Source organism: Oncorhynchus mykiss, chromosome 30 (assembly GCF_013265735.2).
Source record: "Oncorhynchus mykiss isolate Arlee chromosome 30, USDA_OmykA_1.1, whole genome shotgun sequence".
Classification (NCBI taxonomy): Eukaryota; Metazoa; Chordata; class Actinopteri; order Salmoniformes; family Salmonidae; genus Oncorhynchus; species Oncorhynchus mykiss.
This window is the reverse complement of record NC_050570.1, coordinates 5,944,652-5,970,127: the sequence shown is the minus strand read 5'-3', so window position 1 is coordinate 5,970,127 and position 25,476 is coordinate 5,944,652. Positions and strand designations below refer to the sequence as shown.

At 46.0% G+C, this 25,476-nt stretch overlaps 1 protein-coding gene across 2 annotated transcripts in view; it reads right to left on the bottom strand.

The window, feature by feature from the left end:
• LOC110522704 (anoctamin-3-like) overlaps window positions 1-25,476 on the bottom strand; it is an 89,317-nt gene that overhangs the window by 23,191 nt on the left and 40,650 nt on the right. Inside the window, exons 13-19 of one of the 2 annotated variants that reach the window (XM_036968983.1) lie at window positions 9,844-9,926; window positions 7,321-7,461; window positions 6,185-6,349; window positions 4,359-4,395; window positions 3,994-4,105; window positions 3,742-3,799; window positions 2,549-2,646 (exon numbers count right to left, since the gene is read on the bottom strand). In XM_036968983.1, coding sequence (XP_036824878.1) covers window positions 2,549-2,646; window positions 3,742-3,799; window positions 3,994-4,105; window positions 4,359-4,395; window positions 6,185-6,349; window positions 7,321-7,461; window positions 9,844-9,926 — 694 coding nt within the window. The remainder of the gene's footprint in view (window positions 1-2,548; window positions 2,647-3,741; window positions 3,800-3,993; window positions 4,106-4,358; window positions 4,396-6,184; window positions 6,350-7,320; window positions 7,462-9,843; window positions 9,927-25,476) is intronic. The other variant, XM_036968984.1, reaches the window with a different exon arrangement.

Sequence of the window (25,476 nt, the reverse complement as noted above, 5' to 3'; positions counted from 1 at the left end):
TTTGGAAACCTACCAAAAAACAATTAGGCAACAACAAATTCAATCGCTTTTAGACAATTTCCTGGGTAAAACATTCCACTGTAATAGTGAAGGTGTAAATTTGGCAGTAGAAAATCTTAACAGTATATTTGACCTCTCAGCTTCCCTATCAAATCTAAAAATCTCAAATAGAAAACAGAAGAAAATTAACAATAATGACAAATGGTTTGATGAAGAATGCAAAAATCTAAGAAAGAAATTGAGAAACCTGTCCAACCAAAAACATAGAGACCCGGAAAACCTGAGTCTACGCCTTCACTATGGTGAATCACTAAAACAATACAGAAATACACAACGGAAGAAGAAGGAACTGCATGTCAGAAATCAGCTCAATGTAATTGAAGAATCCATAGACTCTAACCACTTCTGGGAAAATTGGAAAACACTAAACAAACAACAACACAAATAATTATCTATCCAAAATGGAGATGTATGGGTAAACCACTTCTCCAATCTTTTTGGCTCTATAACAAAGAATAAAGAGCAAAAACATATACATGATCAAATACAGATCTTAGAATCAACTATTAAAGACTACCAGAACCCACTGGATTCTCCAATTACATTGAATGAGTTACAGGACAAAATAAAAACCCTCCAACCCAAAAAGGCCTGTGGTGTTGATGGTATCCTCAATGAAATGATCAAATATACAGACAACAAATTCCAATTGGCTATACTAAAACTCTTTAACATCATCCTTAGCTCTGGCATCTTCCCCAATATTTGGAACCAAGGACTGATCACCCCAATCCACAAAAGTGGAGACAAATTTGACCCTAATAACTACTGTGGAATATGCGTCAACAGTAACCTTGGGAAAATCCTCTGCATTATCATTAACAGCAGACTCGTACATTTCCTCAATGAAAACAATGTACTGAGCAAATGTCAAATTGGCTTTTTACCAAATTATCGTACAACAGACCATGTATTCACCCTGCACACCCTAATTGACAACCAAACAAACCAAAACAAAGGCAAAGTCTTCTCATGCTTTGACAGTAAATCTCAGTAAGACCAAAATAATGGTGTTCCAAAAAAGGTCCAGTCACCAGGACCACAAATACAAATTCCATCTAGACACTGTTGCCCTAGAGCACACAAAAAACTATACATACCTTGGCCTAAACATCAGCGCCACAGGTAACTTCCACAAAGCTGTGAACGATCTGAGAGACAAGGCAAGAAGGGCATTCTATGCCATCAAAAGGAACATAAATTTCAACATACCAATTAGGATTTGGCTAAAAATACTTGAATCAGTCATAGAGCCCATTGCCCTTTATGGTTGTGAGGTCTGGGGTCCGCTCACCAACCAAGACTTCACAAAATGGGACAAACACCAAATTGAGACTCTGCACGCAGAATTCTGCAAAAATATCCTCCGTGTACAACGTAGAACACCAAATAATGCATGCAGAGCAGAATTAGGCCGATACCCACTAATTATCAAAATCCAGAAAAGAGCCGTTTCTACAACCACCTAAAAGGAAGCGATTCCCAAACCTTCCATAACAAAGCCATCACCTACAGAGAGATGAACCTGGAGAAGAGTCCCCTAAGCAAGCTGGTCCTGGGACTCTGTTCACAAACACAAACACACCCTACAGAGCCCCAGGACAGCAGCCCAATTAGACCCAACCAAATCATGAGAAAACAAAAAGATAATTACTTGACACATTGGAAGGAATTAACAAAAAAACAGAGCAAACTAGAATGCTATTTGGCCCTACACAGAGAGTACACAGAGGCAGAATACCTGACCACTGTGACTGACCCAAAATTAAGGAAAGCTTTGACTATGTACAGACTCAGTGAGCATAGCCTTGCTATTGAGAAAGGCCGCCGTAGGCAGACATGGCTCTCAAGAGAAGACAGGCTATGTGCTCACTGCCCACAAAATGAGGTGGAAACTGAGCTGCACTTCCTAACCTCCTGCCCAATGTATGACCATATTAGAGAGACATATTTCCCTCAGATTACACAGATCCACAAAGAATTCGAAAACAAATCCAATTTTGATAAACTCCCATATCTACTGGGGAGTATACTCCCAATTCCACAGTGTGCCATCACAGCAGCAAGATTTGTGACCTGTTGCCACGAGAAAAGGGCAACCAGTGAAGAACAAACACCATTGTAAATACAACCCATATTTATGCTTATTTATTTTATATTGTGTCCTTTAACCATTTGTACATTGTTAAAACACTGTATACTGTATATATAATATGACATTTGTAATGTCTTTATTGTTTTGAAACTTCTGTATGTGTAATGTTTACTGTTCATTTTTATTGTTTATTTCACTTTATATATTATCTACCTCACTTGCTTTGGCAATGTTAACACATGTTTCCCATGCCAATAAAGCCCTTGAATTGAATTGAATTGAGAGAGAGAGAGAGAGAGAGAGAGACAGAGAGAGAGAGAGAGAGAGAGAGAGAGAGAGAGAGAGAGAGAGAGAGAGAGAGAGAGAGAGAGAGAGTAATTCCACGGTCCTTACGGATAACCCAGCTCCATGAAGTTGTTCCAGATCTGTTTCAGTACCATGATGACTCCCATTTGTAGACACAGATCGATCAGACAGCCACTGGGGTGGCACTGAATGAAAGAAAAACAAGAAAAAATTATATATAAATGCCAAAATTACTCATTACAAATCCCATTGTGGTGGCACTGAATAAAATAAATCAAAATAAAACAGTCAAAAACGTCAATATTCATATTTAACTTCCTGCTTTATAATCAGCATAATCAGTAATAGGGAGCCGTCATTATTCACTTGTTAAATTACACCTCAAACGGGTGATGCCTGCTACTCATTTCAAGCTCCTTGTGAGAGTTTTTAGCACCATTATAAACCATAATTACAGAAAAATTAAAACGGTCAAATTAACGGTGAAATCTCACGTCAAAGGAATCGTTACATTTGATGCAAAAATAACCATTAAAACGAATATGACAATGAGGAATCTCTCTATTATGTGCTGTAAAATCTACAGTCAAACGGAAAGGCTATAACCATCTCTGTCAGCGTTGAAATAATATCCTTGGAGGTGTCCCAATATGGCACTCTATTCTCTACATAGTGCACTACTTTAGACTCTATTCCTTTCATAGTGCACTACTTTAGACCCTATTCCTTTCATAGTGCACTACTTTAGACCCTATCCCCTTCATAGCGCACTACTTTAGACCCTATTCCTTTCATAGTGCACTACTTTAGACCCTATTCCTTTCATAGTGCACTACTTTAGACCCTATCCCCTTCATAGCGCACTACTTTAGACCCTATTCCTTTCATAGTGCACTACTTTAGACCCTATTCCTTTCATAGTGCACTACTTTAGACCCTATTCCTTTCATAGTGCACTACTTTAGACCCTATTCCTTTCATAGTGCACTACTTTAGACCCTATTCCTTTCATAGTGCACAACTTTAGACCCTATTCCTTTCAAAGTGCACTACTTTAGACCCTATTCCCTACATAGTGCACTACTTTAGACCCTATTCCTTTCATAGTGCACTACTTTAGACCCTATTCCTTTCATAGTGCACTACTTTAGACTCTATTCCCTACATAGTGCACGACTTTAGACCCTATTCTCTTCATAGTGCACACTATATAGGGAATAGAGTGCTATTTAGGACACAGTCCTGTTTCTATTGTTGTTATGCTTCCTGACTCCACTCACCTCCTCCAGTCTCCATCTGTTAAACAGTTTATTATATTTCCCTGGTCTGCCGGCGAACCTAAACACAGTCAGAGTGAAGACATTGGCTTATAAAACGACTCAATTATCAGGACAGTTCAATAAACGACTAACTTACTCAGGGAATCTGAAGAATCATAAAATTGTCAAATATATTATGTAATAACTGAAAATAACGGAGGGACCTTGCAGAACTGTCTGTTGTAATATTTATTGAGACGTTGTAATATTTACCTTCCAAGGAAGAATGCAATGTAGAAGGTAGAGCTGTTCAAGTTAACAAACTGGAAGAGAAACATCTTGAGAGCAAAACTGTTCTCCCACTCTGACTCAGTCCGTGGGTGTTCTACAGAGAGAGAGACACACGCAGAGTGAGAAAGACAGAGAGAGAGAGAGAGAGAGAGAGAGAGAGAGAGAGAGAGAGAGAGAGAGAGAGAGAGAGAGACACAGAGAGAAAGAGAGAGAAAGAGAGAGAAAGAGAGAGACAGAGAAAGACAGAGAGAACAGAGAGAGAGAGGTTGACATGGACCTCTGAAGCGTAAGATACTGAAGCAACAAGATGTGCATCTTCAGAGGGATCTTGAGGGGGTAATAATTACCTAAATTTGTGAGCAGATAGGCCACCTTTTCATATACCTGATGAAAGAAATACAGTAACACTTGACAAATAGCCTGACTAAATACAAGCCAGTTGTGAGACATAAAGATGATATGTATTACGTAATCAGTGAGACAACAAGCGGCGCAAAATAAGCATCTTGTACAGTGAATAATAAGAAACCTCACTCTGAAAACTGTATTTTATAACTCTGCAGACTGCAAAATACACGTTTATGTAATATAAAATATTACTGTGAATCATTTATGTAACACATGTTGGACTTAAAATACTGTTTGACTGAGCGTATCAGATGGCTTGGCTTGGTTTGGCAAGACACCCACCACATTCACAGACATGGTGATCATGAAGTTAAAATCTGATTGTGGATCGGTTATACAACGTTATTCTGTATGACTGTGTATATCCAGTGGGCTGGTTTGGACATGATCAAGTCTCCAATGACACCCTGTCCCCGAGTGGCGCAGCGGTCTAAGAGGCACTGCGTCTCAGTGCTTGAGGCTGTCACTACAGACACCCTGGTTTGATTCCAGGCTGCATCACAACCGGCCGTGATTGGGAGTCCCATAGGGCGGCGCACAATTGGACCAGCGTCGTCCGGGTTTGGCCGGTGTAGGCCGTCATTGTAAATAAGAATTTGTTCGTAACTGACTTGCCTAGTTAAATAAAGGTTACTTTAAAATGTATAGTATACTACTTTTGAACGGTAGTATATATAGTATACTACTTTTGAACAGTAGTATATATAGTATACTACTTTTGACCGGTAGTATATATAGTATACTACTTTTGAACAGTAGTATATATAGTATACCACCTTTGAACGGTAGTATATATAGTATACCACTTTTGACCGGTAGTATATATAGTATACTACTTTTGAACAGTAGTATATATAGTATACTACTTTTGAACAGTAGTATATATAGTATACCACTTTTGATCAGGGCCCATGGGGAAGGCAATAGGATGCCATAAAGTTTTTATTTTCTATTCCATTCCATTCTATCTATGGATCCTATTCCATTCCATTCTATCTATGGATCCTATTCCATTCCATTCTATCTATGGATTCTATTCCATTCCATTCTATCTATGGATTCTATTCCATTCCATTCTATCTATGGATCCTATTCCATTCCATTCTATCTATGGATCCTATTCCATTCCATTCTATCTATGGATCCTATTCCATTCCATTCTATCTATGGATTCTATTCCATTCCATTCTATCTATGGATTCTATTCCATTCCATTCTATCTATGGATTCTATTCCATTCCATTCTATCTATGGATTCTATTCCATTCCATTCTATCTATGGATTCTATTCCATTCCATTCTATCTATGGATTCTATTCCATTCCATTCTATCTATGGATTCTATTCCATTCCATTCTATCTATGGATTCTATTCCATTCCATTCTATCTATGGATTCTATTCCATTCCATTCTATCTATGGATCCTATTCCATTCCATTCTATCTATGGATCCTATTCCATTCCATTCTATCTATGGATTCTATTCCATCTATGGATTCTATTCCATTCCATTCTATCTATGGATTCTATTCCATTCCATTCTATCTATGGATTCTATTCCATTCCATTCTATCTATGGATTCTATTCCATTCTATCTATGGATTCTATTACATTCCATTCTATCTATGGATTCTATTCCATTCTATCCATGGATTCTATTCCATTCCATTTTATCTATGGATTCTATTCCATTCCATTATATCTATGGATTCTATTCCATTCCATTCTATCTATTTCATGGTTTAGTTTGGCCAGACACCCACCACATTGAGAGACATGATGATCATGAAGTTGATACAGACTCCGGTGCCAGAGGTGGCAAACTGCCAGTTCTTCTTGACAAACTCCCAGTCGAACGATGCAAACTTCTCCATGGCAATCAGTCGGAACACCACCACAGCAAACACTGCAGTCAGCACCAGAGACATCTGGGGAGTGAACACACACATACACAGATAGAGAGTGGCGGAGGAGAGAGAGAGAGGAGAGAGAGAGAGAGAGAGAGAGACATAGAGAGAGAGAGAGAGAGAGAGACAGAGAGAGAGAGAGAGAGAGAGAGAGAGAGAGAGAGAGAGAGAGAGAGAGAGAGACCGACAGAGAGAGAGAGAGACAGAGAGAGAAAGAGAGAGTAAATATATCTGTCATCATTACAGTCTCTTCTGAAGATGCATGTTATGAGGCTAGCAGTATTTTAAGCAATAAGGCCTGAGGATGTGTGATATATGGCCAATATACCACGGCTAAGGACTGTTCTTAGGCAACACAGAGTGCCCGGACACAGCCCTTAGCTGTGGTATATTGGCCATATATATCACAAACCCCCGAGGTGCCTTATTGCTATTATAAACTGGTTACCAATGTAATTAGAGCAGTAAACAAGTGTTTTAACGTCATACTGTTTCGTCAAATGCTGTTTCAGCCAATCAGCATCCAGGACCCAAACCACCTGGTTTATATAATGGGTCTAGTCTGGGATTGTGTGTTTACGATGCTTATTGGTCATATTGGTAAACAATGAATCATCGTTACGTGTCTTGGTCTCTAGACACTTCCTATTGTTGATGAGTGATGAGGATCATTGGGAAAACAATCCCCAACAACAGCCACTGTTTCCAGAGCGTGGGTTGTATTTCTGGCTCCTATCCACCAGGGGGTGGTAGTAGGCTGCTAGAAGCTCGTTACCGTATTACACATTGAAAAGGTAGTAAACAGCATTCCAGGATTGGGCTCAGTTACATTTAAATTATATTCAATTTAGAAAGTAAAACAAAATTCCAATTTTCTTTTCAATTAAAGCATTTAAGTTTACTTTCAGAATTGACTGAATTGAAATGGAATCGACCCACTGAGCACAGATCCACAGTACAGCCTGATGACTCATGTGATGACATGTTCTTACCATGAAGAAGATGCCAGACACAGAGACCATGAGTCTGCTGAGTTTGTCAGTGAAGGGCTGGAAAGGCTCTGGCTTGCCAGAGATAGGGTTTACTCTCTCTACTCGGGAGTACTTGGCTTCGAACTGGGGCCGCAGATTCTCCTGGGACAAACACACATACACTCCAGTATATCATACCAATAACTGATATTTCTGACTGGTCCAATCATAGATACCCCTGACCCAGTCAATACTAGGACCGTATCCTAACTACAGTACGTGCTCATGACATATCAAATGGATCAACCAGACATTGCTGACTGAGTAATGTCTGAATACCAGTGTTCATAGAGTACCAGTCAACAGATTGGACACACCCTAGTCATTCCAGGAGTTTACTTTATTTTGACTATTTTCTACATTGTAGAATAATAGTGAAAACATCAAAACTATGAAATAACACATATGGAATCATGTAGTAACCAAAAAAGTGTTAAACAAATCAAAATACATTTTATATTTTGAGATTCTTCAAAAGCAGCCACCTGCCTTGATGACAGCTTTGTACACTCTTGGCATTCTCTCAACCAGCTTCATGAGGTAGTCACCTGGAATGCATTTCAATTAACAGGTGTGCCTTGTTAAAAGTTAATTTGTGGAATTTCTTTCCTTCTTAATGCATTTGAGCCAATCAGTTGTGTTGTGACAAGATAGGGGTGGTATACAGAAGATAGCACAATTTGGTAAAAGACCATGTCCATATTATGTCAAGAACAGCTCAAATAAGCAAAGAGAAATGACAGTCCATCATCACTTTAAGACATGAAGGTCCATCAATCCGGAAAATTTCAAGAACTTTGAAAGTGCAGTCGCAAAAACCATCAAGCGCTATGATGAAACTGGCTCTCATGAGGACCGCCACAGGAAAGGAAGACCCAGAGTTACCTCTGCTGCAGAGGATAAGTTCATTAGAGTTACCAGCCTCAGAAATTGCAACCCAAATAAATGCTTCACAGAGTTCAAGTAACAGACAGATTTCAACATCCACTGTTCAGAGGCGACTGGGTGAATCAGACATTCATGGTCAAATTGCTGCAAAGAAACTATTACTAAAGGACACCAATAAGAAGAAGAGACTTGCTAGGGCCAAGAAACACGAGCAGTGGACATTAGACCAGTGGAAATCTGTCCTTTGGTTTGATGAGTCCAAATTTCAAATTTCTGGTTCCAATCGCTGTGTCTTTGTGAGATGCTGAGTAGGTGAACGGATGATTTCCCTATGTGTGGTTCCCACCGTGAAGCATGGAGGAGGAGGTGTGAGGTTCCCACCGTGAAGCATGGAGGAGGAGGTGTGATGGTGTGTGGTTCCCACCGTGAAGCATGGAGGAGGAGGTGTGACGGTGTGTGGTTCCCACCGTGAAGCATGGAGGAGGAGGTGTGATGGTGTGTGGGTGTGGTTCCCACCGTGAAGCATGGAGGAGGAGGTGTGATGGTGTGTGGTTCCCACCGTGAAGCATGGAGGAGGAGGTGTGATGGTGTGTGGTTCCCACCATGAAGCATGGAGGAGGAGGTGTGATGGTGTGTGGTTCCCACTGTGAAGCATGGAGGAGGAGGTGTGATGGTGTGTGGTTCCCACTGTGAAGCATGGAGGAGGAGGTGTGATGGTGTGTGGTTCCCACCGTGAAGCATGGAGGAGGTGTTATGGTGTGTGGTTCCCACCGTGAAGCATGGAGGAGGAGATGTTATGGTGTGGGGGTGCTTTGCTGGGGACACTGTCAGTAATGTATTTAGAATTCAAGGCACACTTAACCAGCATGGCTACCACAGCATTCTGCAGCGATACGCCATCCCATCTGGTTTGCGCTTAGTGGGACTATCATTTGTTTTCAACAGGACAATGACCCAACACACCTCCAGGCTGTGTAAAGGCTATTTGATCAAGAAGGAGAGTGATGGAGTGCTGCATCAGATGTCCTGGCCTCCACAATCACCCGACCTCAACCAAATTGAGATGGTTTGGGATGAGTTGGACCGCAGAGTGAAGGAAAAGCAGCCAACTAGTGCTCAGCATATGTGGGAACTCCTTCAAGACTGTTGGAAAAGCATTCCAAGTGAAGCTGGTTGAGAGAATGCTCTCATCGAGGCAAAGGGTGGCTACTTTAAAGAATCTAAAATCTCAAATATTGTTTTGATTTGTTTAACACTTTTTTGGTTACTACATGATTCCATATGTGTTATTTCATAGTTTTGATGTCTTCGCTATTATTCTACAATGTAGAAAACAGTAAAAAATAAAGAAAAACCCTTGAATGAGTAGGTGTGTCCACACTGTTGACTGGCACTGTAAATGTACATGTCTTTGACATATCATATTATTATACCAGATATTGCTGACTAACCTCTTACTCTACCCAATCAACAGTTTCTAAATGACTTGACCGTATCATACGTAACACGTTATGTAGTAGTATTGTAGTAGTAGTATACATGACAAGAATCACATGATATCATATAAATAAAGCAGGTATTGGTGAATAGACCAACCTCTTCCTCCTCCCAGTCGATGAGGTCCCAGTCATAAGTCAGCTCCGCCCTCCTCCTCTTCCAGAACTCCAGGAACACCGTGGCTACAGGGACAACATTCCAACGGAACACGGATCAATCAACATTCCATGGAATGACTGAATTGATTTATTCCTCTATGTAGAAAATAGAAATAGATTTAATATAATTGCAATGCAGCTTGACACAGAAGGTTCGAGTTACATATTGTCTCTTGGGGTTCCCCGCCGTCTCTTGGCGGTGCCCAGCGTCGATATTTTTGACAATTGTGGGAGGGGCCACATTGATATTTAAATTCTCGAGGGGGAATAACTCTATGGCATATTCCCTAAACACAGAAACATTGGATACACAAGAGAATTATGGTGATTTCTAATACCGATTCAAATAGCAATATTTTGAATCGGCAGCAGAATTGGGCAGAATTGAAGTTTTTCCATGCCTGTTTGATTTGGCAGTCTCCTGTTCAGGATATAGTTTAACGTAGACTGACCCACTTCTCTGTTTAAAGAGGAGTAGACGAGGAAGAGCAGCCAATCAGATGGGCCGACCCATTTTTCATCTGAGCCTCATGTGCTGCAGGGCTGTTGCTTCCTGCTCGTCTACACTGCCACTAGAAAAGTCTGCCACTGTAACAACCAGTCTGATTGGACCAAGACTTGCTGTCCAGGTGTACACACGTTTTTTCCATACTGATGACCGAGACTTGGAAAGATGCCCTTACGAGACCAGACGGGTCTACTGTGACCCCAGACACACCAGTCACAACAGAGGCTTCATTTACTGTGACCCCAGACACACCAGTCACAACAGAGACTTAATTTACTGTGACCCCAGACACACCAGTCACAACAGAGACTTCATTTACTGTGACCCCAGACACACCAGTCACAACAGAGGCTTAATTTACTGTGACCCCAGACACACCAGTCACAACAGAGACTTAATTGACTGTGACCCCAGACACACCAGTCACAACAGAGACTTCATTTACTGTGACCCCAGACACACCAGTCACAACAGAGGCTTCATTTACTGTGACCCCAGACACACCAGTCACAACAGAGACTTCATTTACTGTGACCCCAGACACACCAGTCACAACAGAGGCTTCATTTACTGTGACCCCAGACACACCAGTCACAACAGAGACTTCATTTACTGTGACCCCAGACAAACCAGTCACAACAGAGACTTCATTTACTGTGACCCCAGACACACCAGTCACAACAGAGGCTTCATTTACTGTGACCCCAGACACACCAGTCACAACAGAGGCTTCATTTACTGTGACCCCAGACACACCAGAGGCTTCATTTACTGTGACCCCAGACACACCAGTCACAACAGCCCAGCAAGTTTCCCCTAAACCGGGGTGATTATTGAGCAGACCAGCCAAAGGGATGGGGTGATTATTGAGCAGACCAGCCTAAGGGACAGAGTGATTATTCAGTAGACCAGCCTAAGGGACGGGGTGATTATTGAGCAGACCAGCCTAAGGGACGGAGTGATTATTCAGCAGACCAGCCTAGGGGACGGGGTGGGGTGTTTTATTCAGCAGACCAGCCTAAAGGACGGGGTGATTATTCAGCAGACCAGCCTAAGGGACGGGGTGATTATTGAGCAGACCAGCCTAAGGGACGGGGTGATTATTTAGCAGACCAGCCTAAGGGATGGGGTGATTATTGAGCAGACCAGCCTAAGGGACGGGGTGATTATTTAGCAGACCAGCCTGAGGGACGGGGTGATTATTGAGCAGACCAGCCTAAGGGACGGGGTGATTATTGAGCAGACCAGCCTGAGGGACGGGGTGATTATTTAGCAGACCAGCCTAAGGGACGGGGTGATTATTGAGCAGACCAGCCTGAGGGACGGGGTGATTATTGAGCAGACCAGCCTGAGGGACGGGGTGATTATTTAGCAGACCAGCCTAAGGGACGGGGTGATTATTCAGTAGACCAGCCTAGCTGGTGGATGGATCAATAGTACAGTGTGTTTGGTTGCAACAGCCTACAGTGAGTTTCCTATTGATCGTAATGAAGTCAGGGCCTCGGTCCCATAAGGCACCCTATTCTCATGGTCAATGGTCCCTGGTCAAAAGTAGGTCACTATAAAGGGAAAAGGGTACCATTTGGGACAAATCCTGGATGTTTTCCATTTCCTGTCCTGGAGGTGTGGACAGAGCTGAGGGAAGATTGCTTTGGATGGGCGTTAAGAGAATGATGCTGGTACACAGTCCCAACAGGAGCGGTGTTAGCTAACATCAGTGTGAGACTGTACTGTGTGGGTGTTTCCTCTCAAAGAGCACATGAACGCGCACACACACACAGGCAGGCAGGCAGGCAGGCAGGCACACACAACTTCTCCCTCATGGGTGTTTCATTACTAATTACTATTAGACATAATTAGTAGGGGAGACTGGGGAACAAAGTAACAGTTTTAGAGTTTTACTTACTATAAAAATAACATTTGAGACAGATTCATAATACTTTCATACGAACAACATACATGTATTTGGTACCGTTATACAATGTAACAAAGTTTCTAGGACCTACCTGTACAATTCAACCGACAGTGGTGAAAGTGACATGTCCACCTTGTATTTCTCACAGGGTTAATTGTAAACAGGCTGCGGGGTTAATTGTAAACAGGCTGCGGGGTTAATTGTAAACAGGCTGCGGGGTTAATTGTAAACAGGCTGCGGGGTTAATTGTAAACAGGCTGCGGGGTTAATTGTAAACAGGCTGCGGGGTTAATTGTAAACAGGCTGCGGGGTTAATTGTAAACAGGCTGCGGGGTTAATTGTAACACTGTCTTCAATGGTAAAAAATCTTCCACATATCAGTTGGAAACTGATATCTAGATGAAAATACACAACTTTGTTTTATATATATGCAGTACCAGTCAAAAGTTCAGACACACCTACTCATTCAAGGGTTTTTCTTTATTTTTTTAAAATTATTTTCTACATTGTAGAATAATAGTGAAGACATCACAACTATGAAATAACACATATGGAATCATGTAGTAACCAAAAAAGTGTTAAACAAATCAAAATATGTTTATATTTTAGATTCTTCAAAGTAGCCACCCGTTGCCTTGATGACACTCTTTGCATTTTCTCAAGCAGCTTCATGTGGTAGTCACCTGGTATGAATTTCAATGAACAGGTGTGTCTTGTTAAAAGTTAATTTGTGGAATTGATTTCCTTAATGCATTTGAGCCAATCAGTTGTGTTATACAGAAGACAGCCCTACTTGGTAAAAGACCATGTCCATATTATGCCAAGAACAGCTGAAATGAGCGAAGAGAAACGACAGTCCATCATTACTTTAAGATATGGTCAGTCAACACAGAAAATTTCAAGAACTTTGAACTTTGTTTCAGAGGAAAGGAAGACCCAGAGATACCTCTGCTGCAGAGGATAAGTTCATTAGAGTTACCAGGGTGGCTACTTTTAAGAATCTCAAATACAAAATATATTTTGATTGGTTTAACACTTTTTTGGTTACTCCCTGATTCCAGTTGTATTTTTCTTAGTTTTAATGTCTTCACTATTATTCTACAATGTAGAAAATAGTGAAAATAAAGAAAAAACATTGAATGAGTAGGTACACTACCTTTCAAAAGTTTGGGGTCATTTAGAAATGTCCTTGTTTCTGAAAGAAAAGCAAATGTTTTGTTCATTAAAATAGCATCAAATTGATCAGAAATGCAGTGTAGACATTGTTAATGTTGTTAATGACTATTGTAGGTGGAAACGGCTGATTTTTAATATAATATCTACATAGGCGTACAGAGGCCCATTATCAGCAACCATCACTCCTGTGTTCCAATGGCACGTTGTGTTAGCTAATCCTAGTATATAATTTTAAAAGGCTAATTGATCATTAGAAAACCCTTTTGTAATTATGTTAGCACAGCTGAAAACTGTTGTCCTGATTAAAGAAGCAATAAAACTGGCCTTCTTTAGACTAGTTGAGTATCAACATTTGTGGGTTCGATTATAGGCTCAAAATGGCCAGAAACAAAGAACAAAGAACACAATGCTGTGTACTACTCCCTTCACAGAACAGCGCAAACTGCCTCTAACCAGAATAGAAAGAGGAGTGGGAGGCCCTGGTGCACAACTGAGCAAGAGGACAAGTACATTAGAGTGTCTAGTTTGAGAAACAGATGCCTCACAAGTCCTCAACTAGCAGCTTCATTAAATAGTACCCGCAAAACACCAAACTAGACACTCTAATGATCAATTAGCCTTTTAAATGATAAACTTAGATTAGCTAACACAACGTGCCATTGGAACACAGGAGTGATGGTTGCTGATAATCGGCCTCTGTACTCCTATGTAGATATTCCATTTTAAAAAATGAGCCGTTTCCAGCTACAATAGTAATTTACAACAATGTCTACACTGTCACGTTCTGACCTCTATTTCCTTTGTTTTGCTTTTATTTAGTATGGTCAGAGCGTGAGTTGGGTGGGCAGTCTATGTTTGTTTTTCTATGTTTTGGGGCAGTTCTATGTTTTCGGCCTAGTATGGTTCTCAATCAGAGGCAGGTGTCATTAGTTGTCTCTGATTGAGAATCATACTTAGGTAGCCTGGGTTTCACTGTTTGTTTGTGGGTGATTGTTCCTGTCTTTGTGTAGTGTTCACCAGATAGGCTGTATTAGGTTTTGAGTTCTCACGTTTCTTGTTTTTTCGTTAGTTTGTTCATGTATAGTGTCGTAAATAAAATACAATGAACAACCACCACGCTGCGCTTTGGTCCGCCTCTACTTCACAAGAGGAGAACCGTTACAGAATCACCCACCACAACAGGACCAAGCGGTGTGGTAATGGGCAACGGAGAAAGCAGCAGCAGGAGCAGCGCGAGGAGGTATGGACATGGGAGGACGTTATGGACAGCAATGGCATGGGTTATACTACTTGGGAGGAGATCGACAGGTGGGCGGCCGACCCAGGGAGAGTGCCGGAGCCCGCCTGGGATTCGATGGAGCAGTGCGCGGAGGGCTATCAGAGAATGGAGTTGGCGAAGCAGGCACGGCGGCGCGGAAGGAAGCCCGAGAGGCAGCCCCAAAAATTTCTTGGGGGGGGGCTAACAGGGAGTATGGCTACGCCAGGTAGGAGACCTGGGCAGACTCCCTGTGCTTACCGGGGGGCTAGAGAGACCGGGCAGGCACCGTGTTATGCAGTGGTGCGCACGGTGTCTCCAGTGCGGGTGCATAGCCCGGTGCGGTATATTCCAGCTCCGCGTGTCGGCCGGGCTAGATTGAGCGTCGAGCCTAATGCCATGAAGCCGGCTCTACGCAGCTGGTCCCCAGTGCGTTTCCTTGGGCCGGCTTACATGGCACCAGCCTTGCGCTCGGTGTCTCCGGTTCGCCTGCATAGCCCAGTGCGGGCTATTCCACCACGCCGCACTGGCAGGGCGACCGTGAGCATTCAACCAGGTAAGGTTGGGCAGGCTCGGTGCTCAAGAGCTCCAGTGCGCCTGCACGGTCCGGTCTTTCCAGTACCACCTCCACACCCCAGCCCTCCGGTAGCAGCTCCCCGCACAAGGCTTCCTGTGCGTGTCCTCGGCCCAGTACCACCAGTGCCAGCACCACGCATCAGGCCTACAGTGCGCCTCGCCTGTCCAGCACTACCAGAGCCTTCCTCCTCTCCAGCGCTGCCGGAGTCTCCCGCCTGTTCGGCGCTAGGAGAGCTACTCAGCCCAGCGCCGCCAACGCCGCCCGTCTGCCCAGCGCCGCCAGTGCCGCCCGTCTGCCCAGCGCCGCCCGTCTGCCCAGCGCCGCCAGTGCTGCCCGTCTGCCCAGCGCCGCCAGTGCTGCCCGTCTGCCCAGCGCCGCCAGTGCCGCCCGTCTGCCAGGAGCCGCCAGTGCCGCCCGTCAGCCAGGGGCCGCCAGTGCCGCCCGTCAGCCAGGGGCCGCCAGTGCCGCCCGTCTGCCAGGAGCCGCCAGTGCCGCCCGTCAGCCAGGGGCCGCCAGTGCCGCCCGTCAGCCAGGGGCCGCCAGTGCCGCCAGTCAGCCAGGGGCCGCCAGTGCCGCCAGTCAACCAGGGGCCGCCAGTGCCGCCCGTCAGCCAGGGGCCGCCAGTGCCGCCAGTCAGCCAGGGGCCGCCAGTGCCGCCAGTCAACCAGGGGCCGCCAGTGCCGCCAGTCAGCCAGGGGCCGCCAGTGCCGCCAGTCAGCCAGGGGCCGCCAGTGCCGCCCGTCAGCCAGGGGCCGCCAGTGCCGCCAGTCAGCCAGGGGCCGCCAGTGCCGCCAGTCAGCCAGGGGCCGCCAGTGCCGCCAGTCAGCCAGGGGCCGCCAGTGCCGCCAGTCAGCCAGGGGCCGCTAGAGCCCCTCCGCCCGGAGCAGCTGCCCCTCTGTCCCGAGCAGCTGTCCCTCTGTCCCGAGCAGCTGTCCCTCTGTCCCGAGCAGCTGCTTCACCTCTGTCCCGAGCTGCCCCTCTGTCCCAAGCAGCCCCTCTGTCCCGAGCTGCTGCCGCCCTTCTGTCCCGAGCAGCTGCCGCCCCTCGGTCCCAAGCAGCTGCCGCCCCTCTGTCCCGAGCTGCTGCCGCCCCTCTGTCCCGAGCAGCTGCCGCCCCTCTGTCCCGAGCAGCTGCTTCACCTCTGTCCCGAGCTGCCCCTCTGTCCCAAGCAGCCCCTCTGTCCAGTGGGGTCATTGAGAGGGGTGGGCATGGTGAGTAAGCCACGGAGGCGGACAATAAGGCGGACTAAGACAATGGCGAAGTGGGGTCCGCGTCCCGCGCCAGAGCCGCCACCGCGGACAGACGCCCACCCAGACCCTCCCCTATAGGTCAAGGTTTTGCGGCCGGAGTCCGCACCTTTGGGGGGGGGGGGTACTGTCACGTTCTGACCTCTATTTCCTTTGTTTTGCTTTTATTTAGTATGGTCAGGGCGTGAGTTGGGTGGGCAGTCTATGTTTGTTTTTCTATGTTTTGGGGCAGTTCTATGTTTTCGGCCTAGTATGGTTCTCAATCAGAGGCAGGTGTCATTAGTTGTCTCTGATTGAGAATCATACTTAGGTAGCCTGGGTTTCACTGTTTGTTTGTGGGTGATTGTTCCTGTCTTTGTGTAGTGTTCACCAGATAGGCTGTATTAGGTTTTGAGTTCTCACGTTTCTTGTTTTTTCGTTAGTTTGTTCATGTATAGTGTCGTAAATAAAATACAATGAACAACCACCACGCTGCGCTTTGGTCCGCCTCTACTTCACAAGAGGAGAACCGTTACATACACTGTATTTCGGATCAATTTTATGTTAATTTTAACGGACAAAAAAATAGCTTTTCTTTTAAAAACAAGAACATTTCTAAGTGACCCCAAACTTTTGAACGGTAGTGTAGTATATATATATATATATATTATTTATTTATTTAAACTTTATTTATTTAGTGTACATCCAAACGTATGACTGGTACTGTATATCCTGTATATATATTTTAGTAAATACAGGGACCCTAGCTATATGTTCGCTAAATAGAAATGTCTTATTAGGTAAATGACAAAGGACAAGTAGAATCATTGACATTCTAGATGTATTTTAAAGTGAATCGGGTTTCCGAGACAGTTTTACTTTCTACTGTATGTAAAAAAAATGCTCTCCAGCTTTTGTGTTGATTTCTCAGGTGAATATGTTATTTGGTTGCCTTGGAGACGTATTAAAGCTCTCAAAGGATCAATAGATTCAATGTGGAAAACTGGTACAGCGGTGTAATGGTAAAGGGTGTGTCTGTGTGTATTCGTCCACGTTTTAAAGTGGCCTTTTATTGTCCCCAGCACAAGGCGCACATGTGTAATGATTATGCTGTTTAATCAGGTTCTTGATATGCCACACCTGTCAGGTGGATGGATTATCTTGACAAAGTAAATTTGTCCACAACATTTGAGAGAAATAAGCTTTTTGTGCAAATGGAACATTTCTGTGATCATTTATAGGTGTGTATTTGTCCACACATGATTGAAAATAACCAAATCTATTGTGCCATTGGATCATGCAACTGAGCGAATATCCTTTTAATTATTTTTTTTAAAGCTTTAGGGACTCCAAATAGACTGAACATAAAAATAAACGCAACAACTTCAAAGATTTAACTGAGTTAATGTTCATAGAAGGTAATCAGTCCATTGAAATACATTCATTAGGCCCTAATCTATGGATGTCACATGACTGGGAACACAGATACGTATCTGTTCGTCACAGATACCTTAAAAAAAAGAGGCAGGGGCGTAGATCAGAAAACCTGTCAGTAGCTGGTGTGACCAGCATTTGCCGCGCAACACATCTCCTTCGCATAGAGTTGATCAAGCTGTTGATTGTGGCCTGTGTAATGTTGTCCCACTCCTCTTCAATTGGCTGTGTGAAGTTGCTGTATCCAGAGCATCCCAAACATGATCAATGGGTGACATGTCTGGTGAGTACGCAGGCCATAGAAAAACTAGCACATTTTCAGCTTCCAGGAATTATGTACAGATCCTTGCGACATGGGGCCATACATTATCATGCTGAAACATGAGGTGAATGGCGGCGGATGAATGGCACGACAACGGGCCTGTGGATCTCGTCACGGCATCTCTGTTCATTCAAATTGCCATTGATAAAATGCAATTGTATTTGTTGTCCGTAGCTTTTTTATTTTATTTTATTTCACCTTTATTTAACCAGGTAGGCTAGTTGAGAACAAGTTCTCATTTGCAACTGCGACCTGGCCAAGATAAAGCATAGCAGTATGAGCAGACAACACAGAGTTACACATGGAGTAAACAATTAACAAGTCAATAACACAGTAGAAAACAAAGTGTTACGGTGCGTGAATGAGGACCCAAAAGCGAATTAACGTAAACAGAGCTTCTTTAATAACAAAACAAAACGTAGGCTCAGATGGACCGGCAGGTTCCGACAGGACAGGACAAGGTTGCAGCAAACATGACGATAGTCTGGTTCAGGCATGAACAACACAAACAAGAATCCGACAAAGACAGGAGCAGAAACAGAGAGAGATATAGAGGACTAATCAGAGGGAAAAAAGGAACAGGTGGGAAAAGGGGTGACGAGGTAGTTAGGAGGAGACAAGGCACAGCTGGGGAAAAGAGGGGGAGAAAAGGTAACCTAACAACGACCAGCAGAGGGAGACAGGGTGAAGGGAAAGGACAGAAACAAGACACAACATGACAGTACATGACAGTACCCCCCCACTCACCGAGCGCCTCCTGGCGCACTCGAGGAGGAAACCTGGCGGCAACGGAGGAAATCATCGATCAGCGCACGGTCCAGCACGTCCCGAGAGGGAACCCAACTCCTCTCCTCAGGACCGTACCCCTCCCAATCTACTAGGTACTGATGACCACGGCCCCGAGGACGCATGTCCAAAATCCTACGGACCCTGTAGATGGGTGCGCCCTCGACAAGGATGGGGGGGGGGGGGGGGAAGACGAGCGGGGGCGCGAAGAACGGGCTTGATACAGGAGACATGGAAGACCGGGTGGACGCGACGAAGGTATCGCGGAAGAAGAAGTCGAACTGCGACAGGATTAATGACCTGAGAAATACGGAACGGACCAATGAACCGCGGGGTCAACTTGCGAGAAGTGGTCTTAAGGGGAAGGTTCTGAGTGGAGAGCCAAACTCTCTGACCGCGACAATATCTAGGACTCTTAGTTCTACGCTTATTAGCAGCCCTCACAGTCTGCGCCCTATAACGGCAAAGTGCAGACCTGACCCTCTTCCAGGTGCGCTCGCAACGTTGGACAAAAGCCTGAGCGGAGGGGACGCTGGACTCGGCGAACTGAGATGAGAACAGCGGAGGCTGGTACCCGAGGCTACTCTGAAAAGGAGATAGCCCGGTCGCAGACGAAGGAAGCGAGTTGTGGGCGTATTCTGCCCAGGGGAGCTGTTCTGACCAAGACGCAGGGTTGCGAAAAGAAAGACTGCGTAAGATGCGACCAATAGTCTGATTGGCCCGTTCTGCTTGACCGTTAGACTGGGGGTGAAAGCCGGAAGAGAGACTGACGGAAGCCCCAATCAAACGGCAAAACTCCCTCCAAAATTGAGACGTGAATTGCGGACCTCTGTCCGAAACGACGTCTGACGGAAGGCCATGAATTCTGAAAACATTCTCGATGATGATTTGTGCCGTCTCTTTAGCAGAAGGAAGCTTAGCAAGGGGAATAAAATGAGCCGCCTTAGAGAACCTGTCGACAACCGTAAGAATAACAGTCTTCCCCGCTGACGAAGGCAGTCCGGTGACAAAATCTAAGGCGATGTGAGACCACGGTCGAGAGGGAATGGGAAGCGGCCTGAGACGGCCGGCAGGAGGAGAGTTACCGGACTTAGTCTGCGCGCAGACCGAACAAGCAGCCACGAAGCGACGCGTGTCATGCTCCCGGGTGGGCCACCAAAAGCGCTGGCGAATGGAAGCAAGCGTACCCCGAACGCCAGGGTGGCCGGCTAACTTGGCAGAGTGAGCCCACTGAAGAACGGCCAGACGAGTAGGAACGGGAACGAAAAGAAGGTTCCTGGGACAAGCGCGCGGCGACGGAGTTTGAGTGAGTGCTTGCTTTACCTGCCTCTCAATTCCCCAGACAGTCAACCCGACAACACGCCCCTCAGGGAGAATCCCCTCGGGGTCAGTGGAGGCTACTGAAGAACTGAAGAGACGAGATAAAGCATCAGGCTTGGTGTTCTTAAAGCCCGGACGATAAGAAATCACGAACTCGAAACGAGCGAAAAACAGCGCCCAGCGCGCCTGACGCGCATTAAGTCGTTTGGCAGAACGGATGTACTCAAGGTTCCTATGGTCAGTCCAAACGACAAAAGGAACGGTCGCCCCCTCCAACCACTGTCGCCATTCGCCTAGGGCTAAGCGGATGGCGAGCAGTTCGCGGTTTCCCACATCATAGTTACGTTCCGACGGCGACAGGCGATGAGAAAAATACGCGCAAGGGTGGACCTTGTCGTCAGAGAAAGAGCGCTGAGAAAGAATGGCTCCCACGCCCACCTCTGACGCGTCAACCTCGACAATGAACTGTCTAGAGACGTCAGGTGTAACAAGGATAGGTGCGGATGTAAAACGATTCTTGAGGAGATCAAAAGCTCCCTGGGCGGAAACGGACCACTTAAAGCACGTCTTGACAGAAGTAAGGGCTGTGAGAGGGGCTGCCACCTGACCGAAATTACGGATGAAACGACGATAGAAGTTCGCGAAGCCGAGAAAGCGCTGCAACTCGACGCGTGACTTAGGGACGGGCCAATCAATGACAGCTTGGACCTTAGCGGGATCCATCTTAATGCCTTCAGCGGAAATAACAGAACCGAGAAATGTGACGGAGGAGGCATGAAAAGAGCACTTCTCAGCCTTCACAAAAAGACAATTCTCTAAAAGGCGCTGGAGGACACGTCGAACGTGCTGAACATGAATCTGGAGTGACGGTGAAAAAATCAGGATATCGTCAAGGTAAACGAAAACAAAGATGTTCAGCATGTCTCTCAGGACATCATTGACTAATGCCTGAAAGACAGCTGGAGCGTTAGCGAGGCCGAAAGGAAGAACCCGGTATTCAAAGTGCCCTAACGGAGTGTTAAACGGCGTCTTCCACTCGTCCCCCTCCCTGATGCGCACGAGATGGTAAGCGTTACGAAGGTCCAACTTAGTGAAAAACCTGGCTCCCTGCAGGATCTCGAAGGCTGAAGACATAAGAGGAAGCGGATAACGATTCTTCACTGTTATGTCATTCAGCCCTCGATAATCTATGCAGGGGCGCAGGGACCCGTCCTTCTTCTTAACAAAAAAAAACCCCCGCTCCGGCGGGAGAGGAGGAGGGGACTATGGTACCGGCGGCAAGAGCTACAGACAAATAATCTTCGAGAGCCTTACGTTCGGGAGCCGACAGAGAGTATAGTCTACCCCGGGGGGGAGTGGTTCCCGGAAGGAGATCAATACTACAATCATACGACCGGTGTGGAGGAAGAGAGGTGGCCCTGGACCGACTGAACACCGTGCGCAGATCGTGATATTCCTCCGGCACCCCTGTCAAATCACCAGGCTCCTCCTGTGAAGAAGAGACAGAGGAAACAGGAGGGATAGCAGACATTAAACATTTCACATGACAAGAGACGTTCCAGGAGAGGATAGAATTACTAGACCAATTAATGGAAGGATTATGACAAACTAGCCAGGGATGGCCCAAAACAACAGGTGTAAAAGGTGAACGAAAAATTAAAAAAGAAATGGTTTCGCTATGATTACCAGAAACAGTGAGGGTTAAAGGTAGCGTCTCACGCTGAATCCTGGGGAGAGGACTACCATCCAGGGCGAACAAGGCCGTGGACTCCCTTAACTGTCTGAGAGGAATGTCATGTTCCCGAGCCCAGGTCTCGTCCATAAAACAGCCCTCCGCCCCAGAGTCTATTAAGGCACTGCAGGAAGCTGACGAACCGGTCCAGCGTAGATGGACCGACAAGGTAGTGCAGGATCTTGAAGGAGAGACAGGAGTAGTAGCGCTCACCAGTAGCCCTCCGCTTACTGATGAGCTCTGGCTTTTACTGGACATGAAGTGACAAAATGACCAGCAGAACCGCAATAGAGACAGAGGCGGTTGGTGATTCTCCGTTCCCTCTCCTTAGTCGAGATGCGGATACCTCCCAGCTGCATAGGCTCAGCACCCGAGCCGGCAGAGGAAGATGGTAGTGATGCGGAGAGGGGGGCAACGGAGAACGCGAGCTCCTTTCCACGAGCTCGGTGACGAAGATCAACCCGTCGCTCAATGCGAATAGCGAGTTCAATCAAGGAATCCACGCTGGAAGGAACCTCCCGGGAGAGAATCTCATCCTTTACCTCTGCGCGGAGACCCTCCAGAAAACGAGCGAGCAAAGCCGGCTCGTTCCAGCCACTGGAGGCAGCAAGAGTGCGAAACTCAATAGAGTAGTCTGTTATGGATCGATTACCCTGACATAGGGAAGACAGGGCCCTGGAAGCCTCCTCCCCAAAAACAGATCGATCAAAAACCCGTATCATCTCCTCCTTAAAGTCCTGATACTGGTTAGTACACTCAGCCCTTGCCTCCCAGATTGCCGTGCCCCACTCACGAGCCCGTCCAGTAAGGAGAGATATGACGTAGGCGACACGAGCAGTGCTCCTGGAGTAAGTGTTGGGCTGGAGAGAAAACACAATATCACACTGGGTGAGGAACGAGCGGCATTCAGTGGGCTCCCCAGAGTAACACGGCAGGTTATTGATTCTGGGCTCCGGAGATTCGAAAGCCCTGGAAGTGGCCGGTGGATCGAGGCGGAGATGGTGAACCTGTTCTGTGAGGTTGGAGACTTGGGTGGCCAGGGTCTCAACGGCATGCCGAGCAGCAGACAATTCCTGCTTGTGTCTGCCTAGCATCGCTCCCTGGATCTCGACGGCTGAGTGGAGAGGATCCGAAGTCGCTGGGTCCATTCTTGGTCGGATTCTTCTGTTACGGTGCGTGAATGAGGACCCAAAAGCGAATTAACGTAAACAGAGCTTCTTTAATAACAAAACAAAACGTAGGCTCAGATGGACCGGCAGGTTCCGACAGGACAGGACAAGGTTGCAGCAAACATGACGATAGTCTGGTTCAGGCATGAACAACACAAACAAGAATCCGACAAAGACAGGAGCAGAAACAGAGAGAGATATAGAGGACTAATCAGAGGGAAAAAAGGAACAGGTGGGAAAAGGGGTGACGAGGTAGTTAGGAGGAGACAAGGCACAGCTGGGGAAAAGAGGGGGAGAAAAGGTAACCTAACAACGACCAGCAGAGGGAGACAGGGTGAAGGGAAAGGACAGAAACAAGACACAACATGACAGTACATGACACAAAGGGGGAGTCTATATACAATGTGTGCAAAAGGCATGAGGTAGGCGAATAATTACAATTTTGCAGATTAACACTGGAGTGATAAATGATCAGATGGTCATGTACAGGTAGAGATATTGGTGTGCAAAAGAGCAGAAAAATAAATAAATAAAAACAGTATGGGGATGAGGTAGGTGAAAATGGGTGGGCTATTTACCAATAGACTATGTACAGCTGCAGCGATCGGTTAGCTGCTCAGATAGCAGATGTTTGAAGTTGGTGAGGGAGATAAAAGTCTCCAACTTCAGCGATTTTTGCAATTCGTTCCAGTCACAGGCAGCAGAGTACTGGAACGAAAGGCGGCCAAATGAGGTGTTGGCTTTAGGGATGATCAGTGAGATACACCTGCTGGAGCGCGTGCTACGGATGGGTGTTGCCATCGTGACCAGTGAGCTGAGATAAGGCGGAGCTTTACCTAGCATGGACTTGTAGATGACCTGGAGCCAGTGGGTCTGGCGACGAATATGTAGCGAGGGCCAGCCGACTAGCGCATACAAGTCGCAGTGGTGGGTGGTATAAGGTGCTTTAGTGACAAAACGGATGGCACTGTGATAGACTGCATCCAGTTTGCTGAGTAGAGTGTTGGAAGCCATTTTGTAGATGACATCGCCGAAGTCGAGGATCGGTAGGATAGTCAGTTTTACTAGGGTAAGCTTGGCGGCGTGAGTGAAGGAGGCTTTGTTGCGGAATAGAAAGCCGACTCTTGATTTGATTTTCGATTGGAGATGTTTGATATGAGTCTGGAAGGAGAGTTTGCAGTCTAGCCAGACACCTAGGTACTTATAGATGTCCACATATTCTAGGTCGGAACCATCCAGGGTGGTGATGCTAGGCGGGCATGCGGGTGCAGGCAGCGATCGGTTGAAAAGCATGCATTTGGTTTTACTAGCGTTTAAGAGCAGTCGGAGGCCACGGAAGGAGTGTTGTATGGCATTGAAGCTTGTTTGGAGGTTAGATAGCACAGTGTCCAATGACGGGCCGAAAGTATATAGAATGGTGTCGTCTGCGTAGAGGTGGATCAGGGAATCGCCCGCAGCAAGAGCAACATCATTGATGTATACAGAGAAAAGAGTCGGCCCGAGAATTGAACCCTGTGGCACCCCCATAGAGACTGCCAGAGGACCGGACAGCATGCCCTCCGATTTGACACACTGAACTCTGTCTGCAAAGTAATTGGTGAACCAGGCAAGGCAGTCATCCGAAAAACCGAGGCTACTGAGTCTGCCGATAAGAATATGGTGATTGACAGAGTCGAAAGCCTTGGCAAGGTCGATGAAGACGGCTGCACAGTACTGTCTTTTATCGATGGCGGTTATGATATCGTTTAGTACCTTGAGTGTGGCTGAGGTGCACCCGTGACCGGCTCGGAAACCAGATTGCACAGCGGAGAAGGTACAGTGGGATTCGAGATGGTCAGTGACCTGTTTGTTGACTTGGCTTTCGAAGACCTTAGATAGGCAGGGCAGGATGGATATAGGTCTGTAACAGTTTGGGTCCAGGGTGTCTCCCCCTTTGAAGAGGGGGATGACTGCGGCAGCTTTCCAATCCTTGGGGATCTCAGACGATATGAAAGAGAGGTTGAACAGGCTGGTAATAGGGGTTGCGACAATGGTGGCGGATAGTTTCAGAAATAGAGGGTCCAGATTGTCAAGCCCAGCTGATTTGTACGGGTCCAGGTTTTGCAGCTCTTTCAGAACATCTGCTATCTGGATTTGGGTAAAGGAGAACCTGGA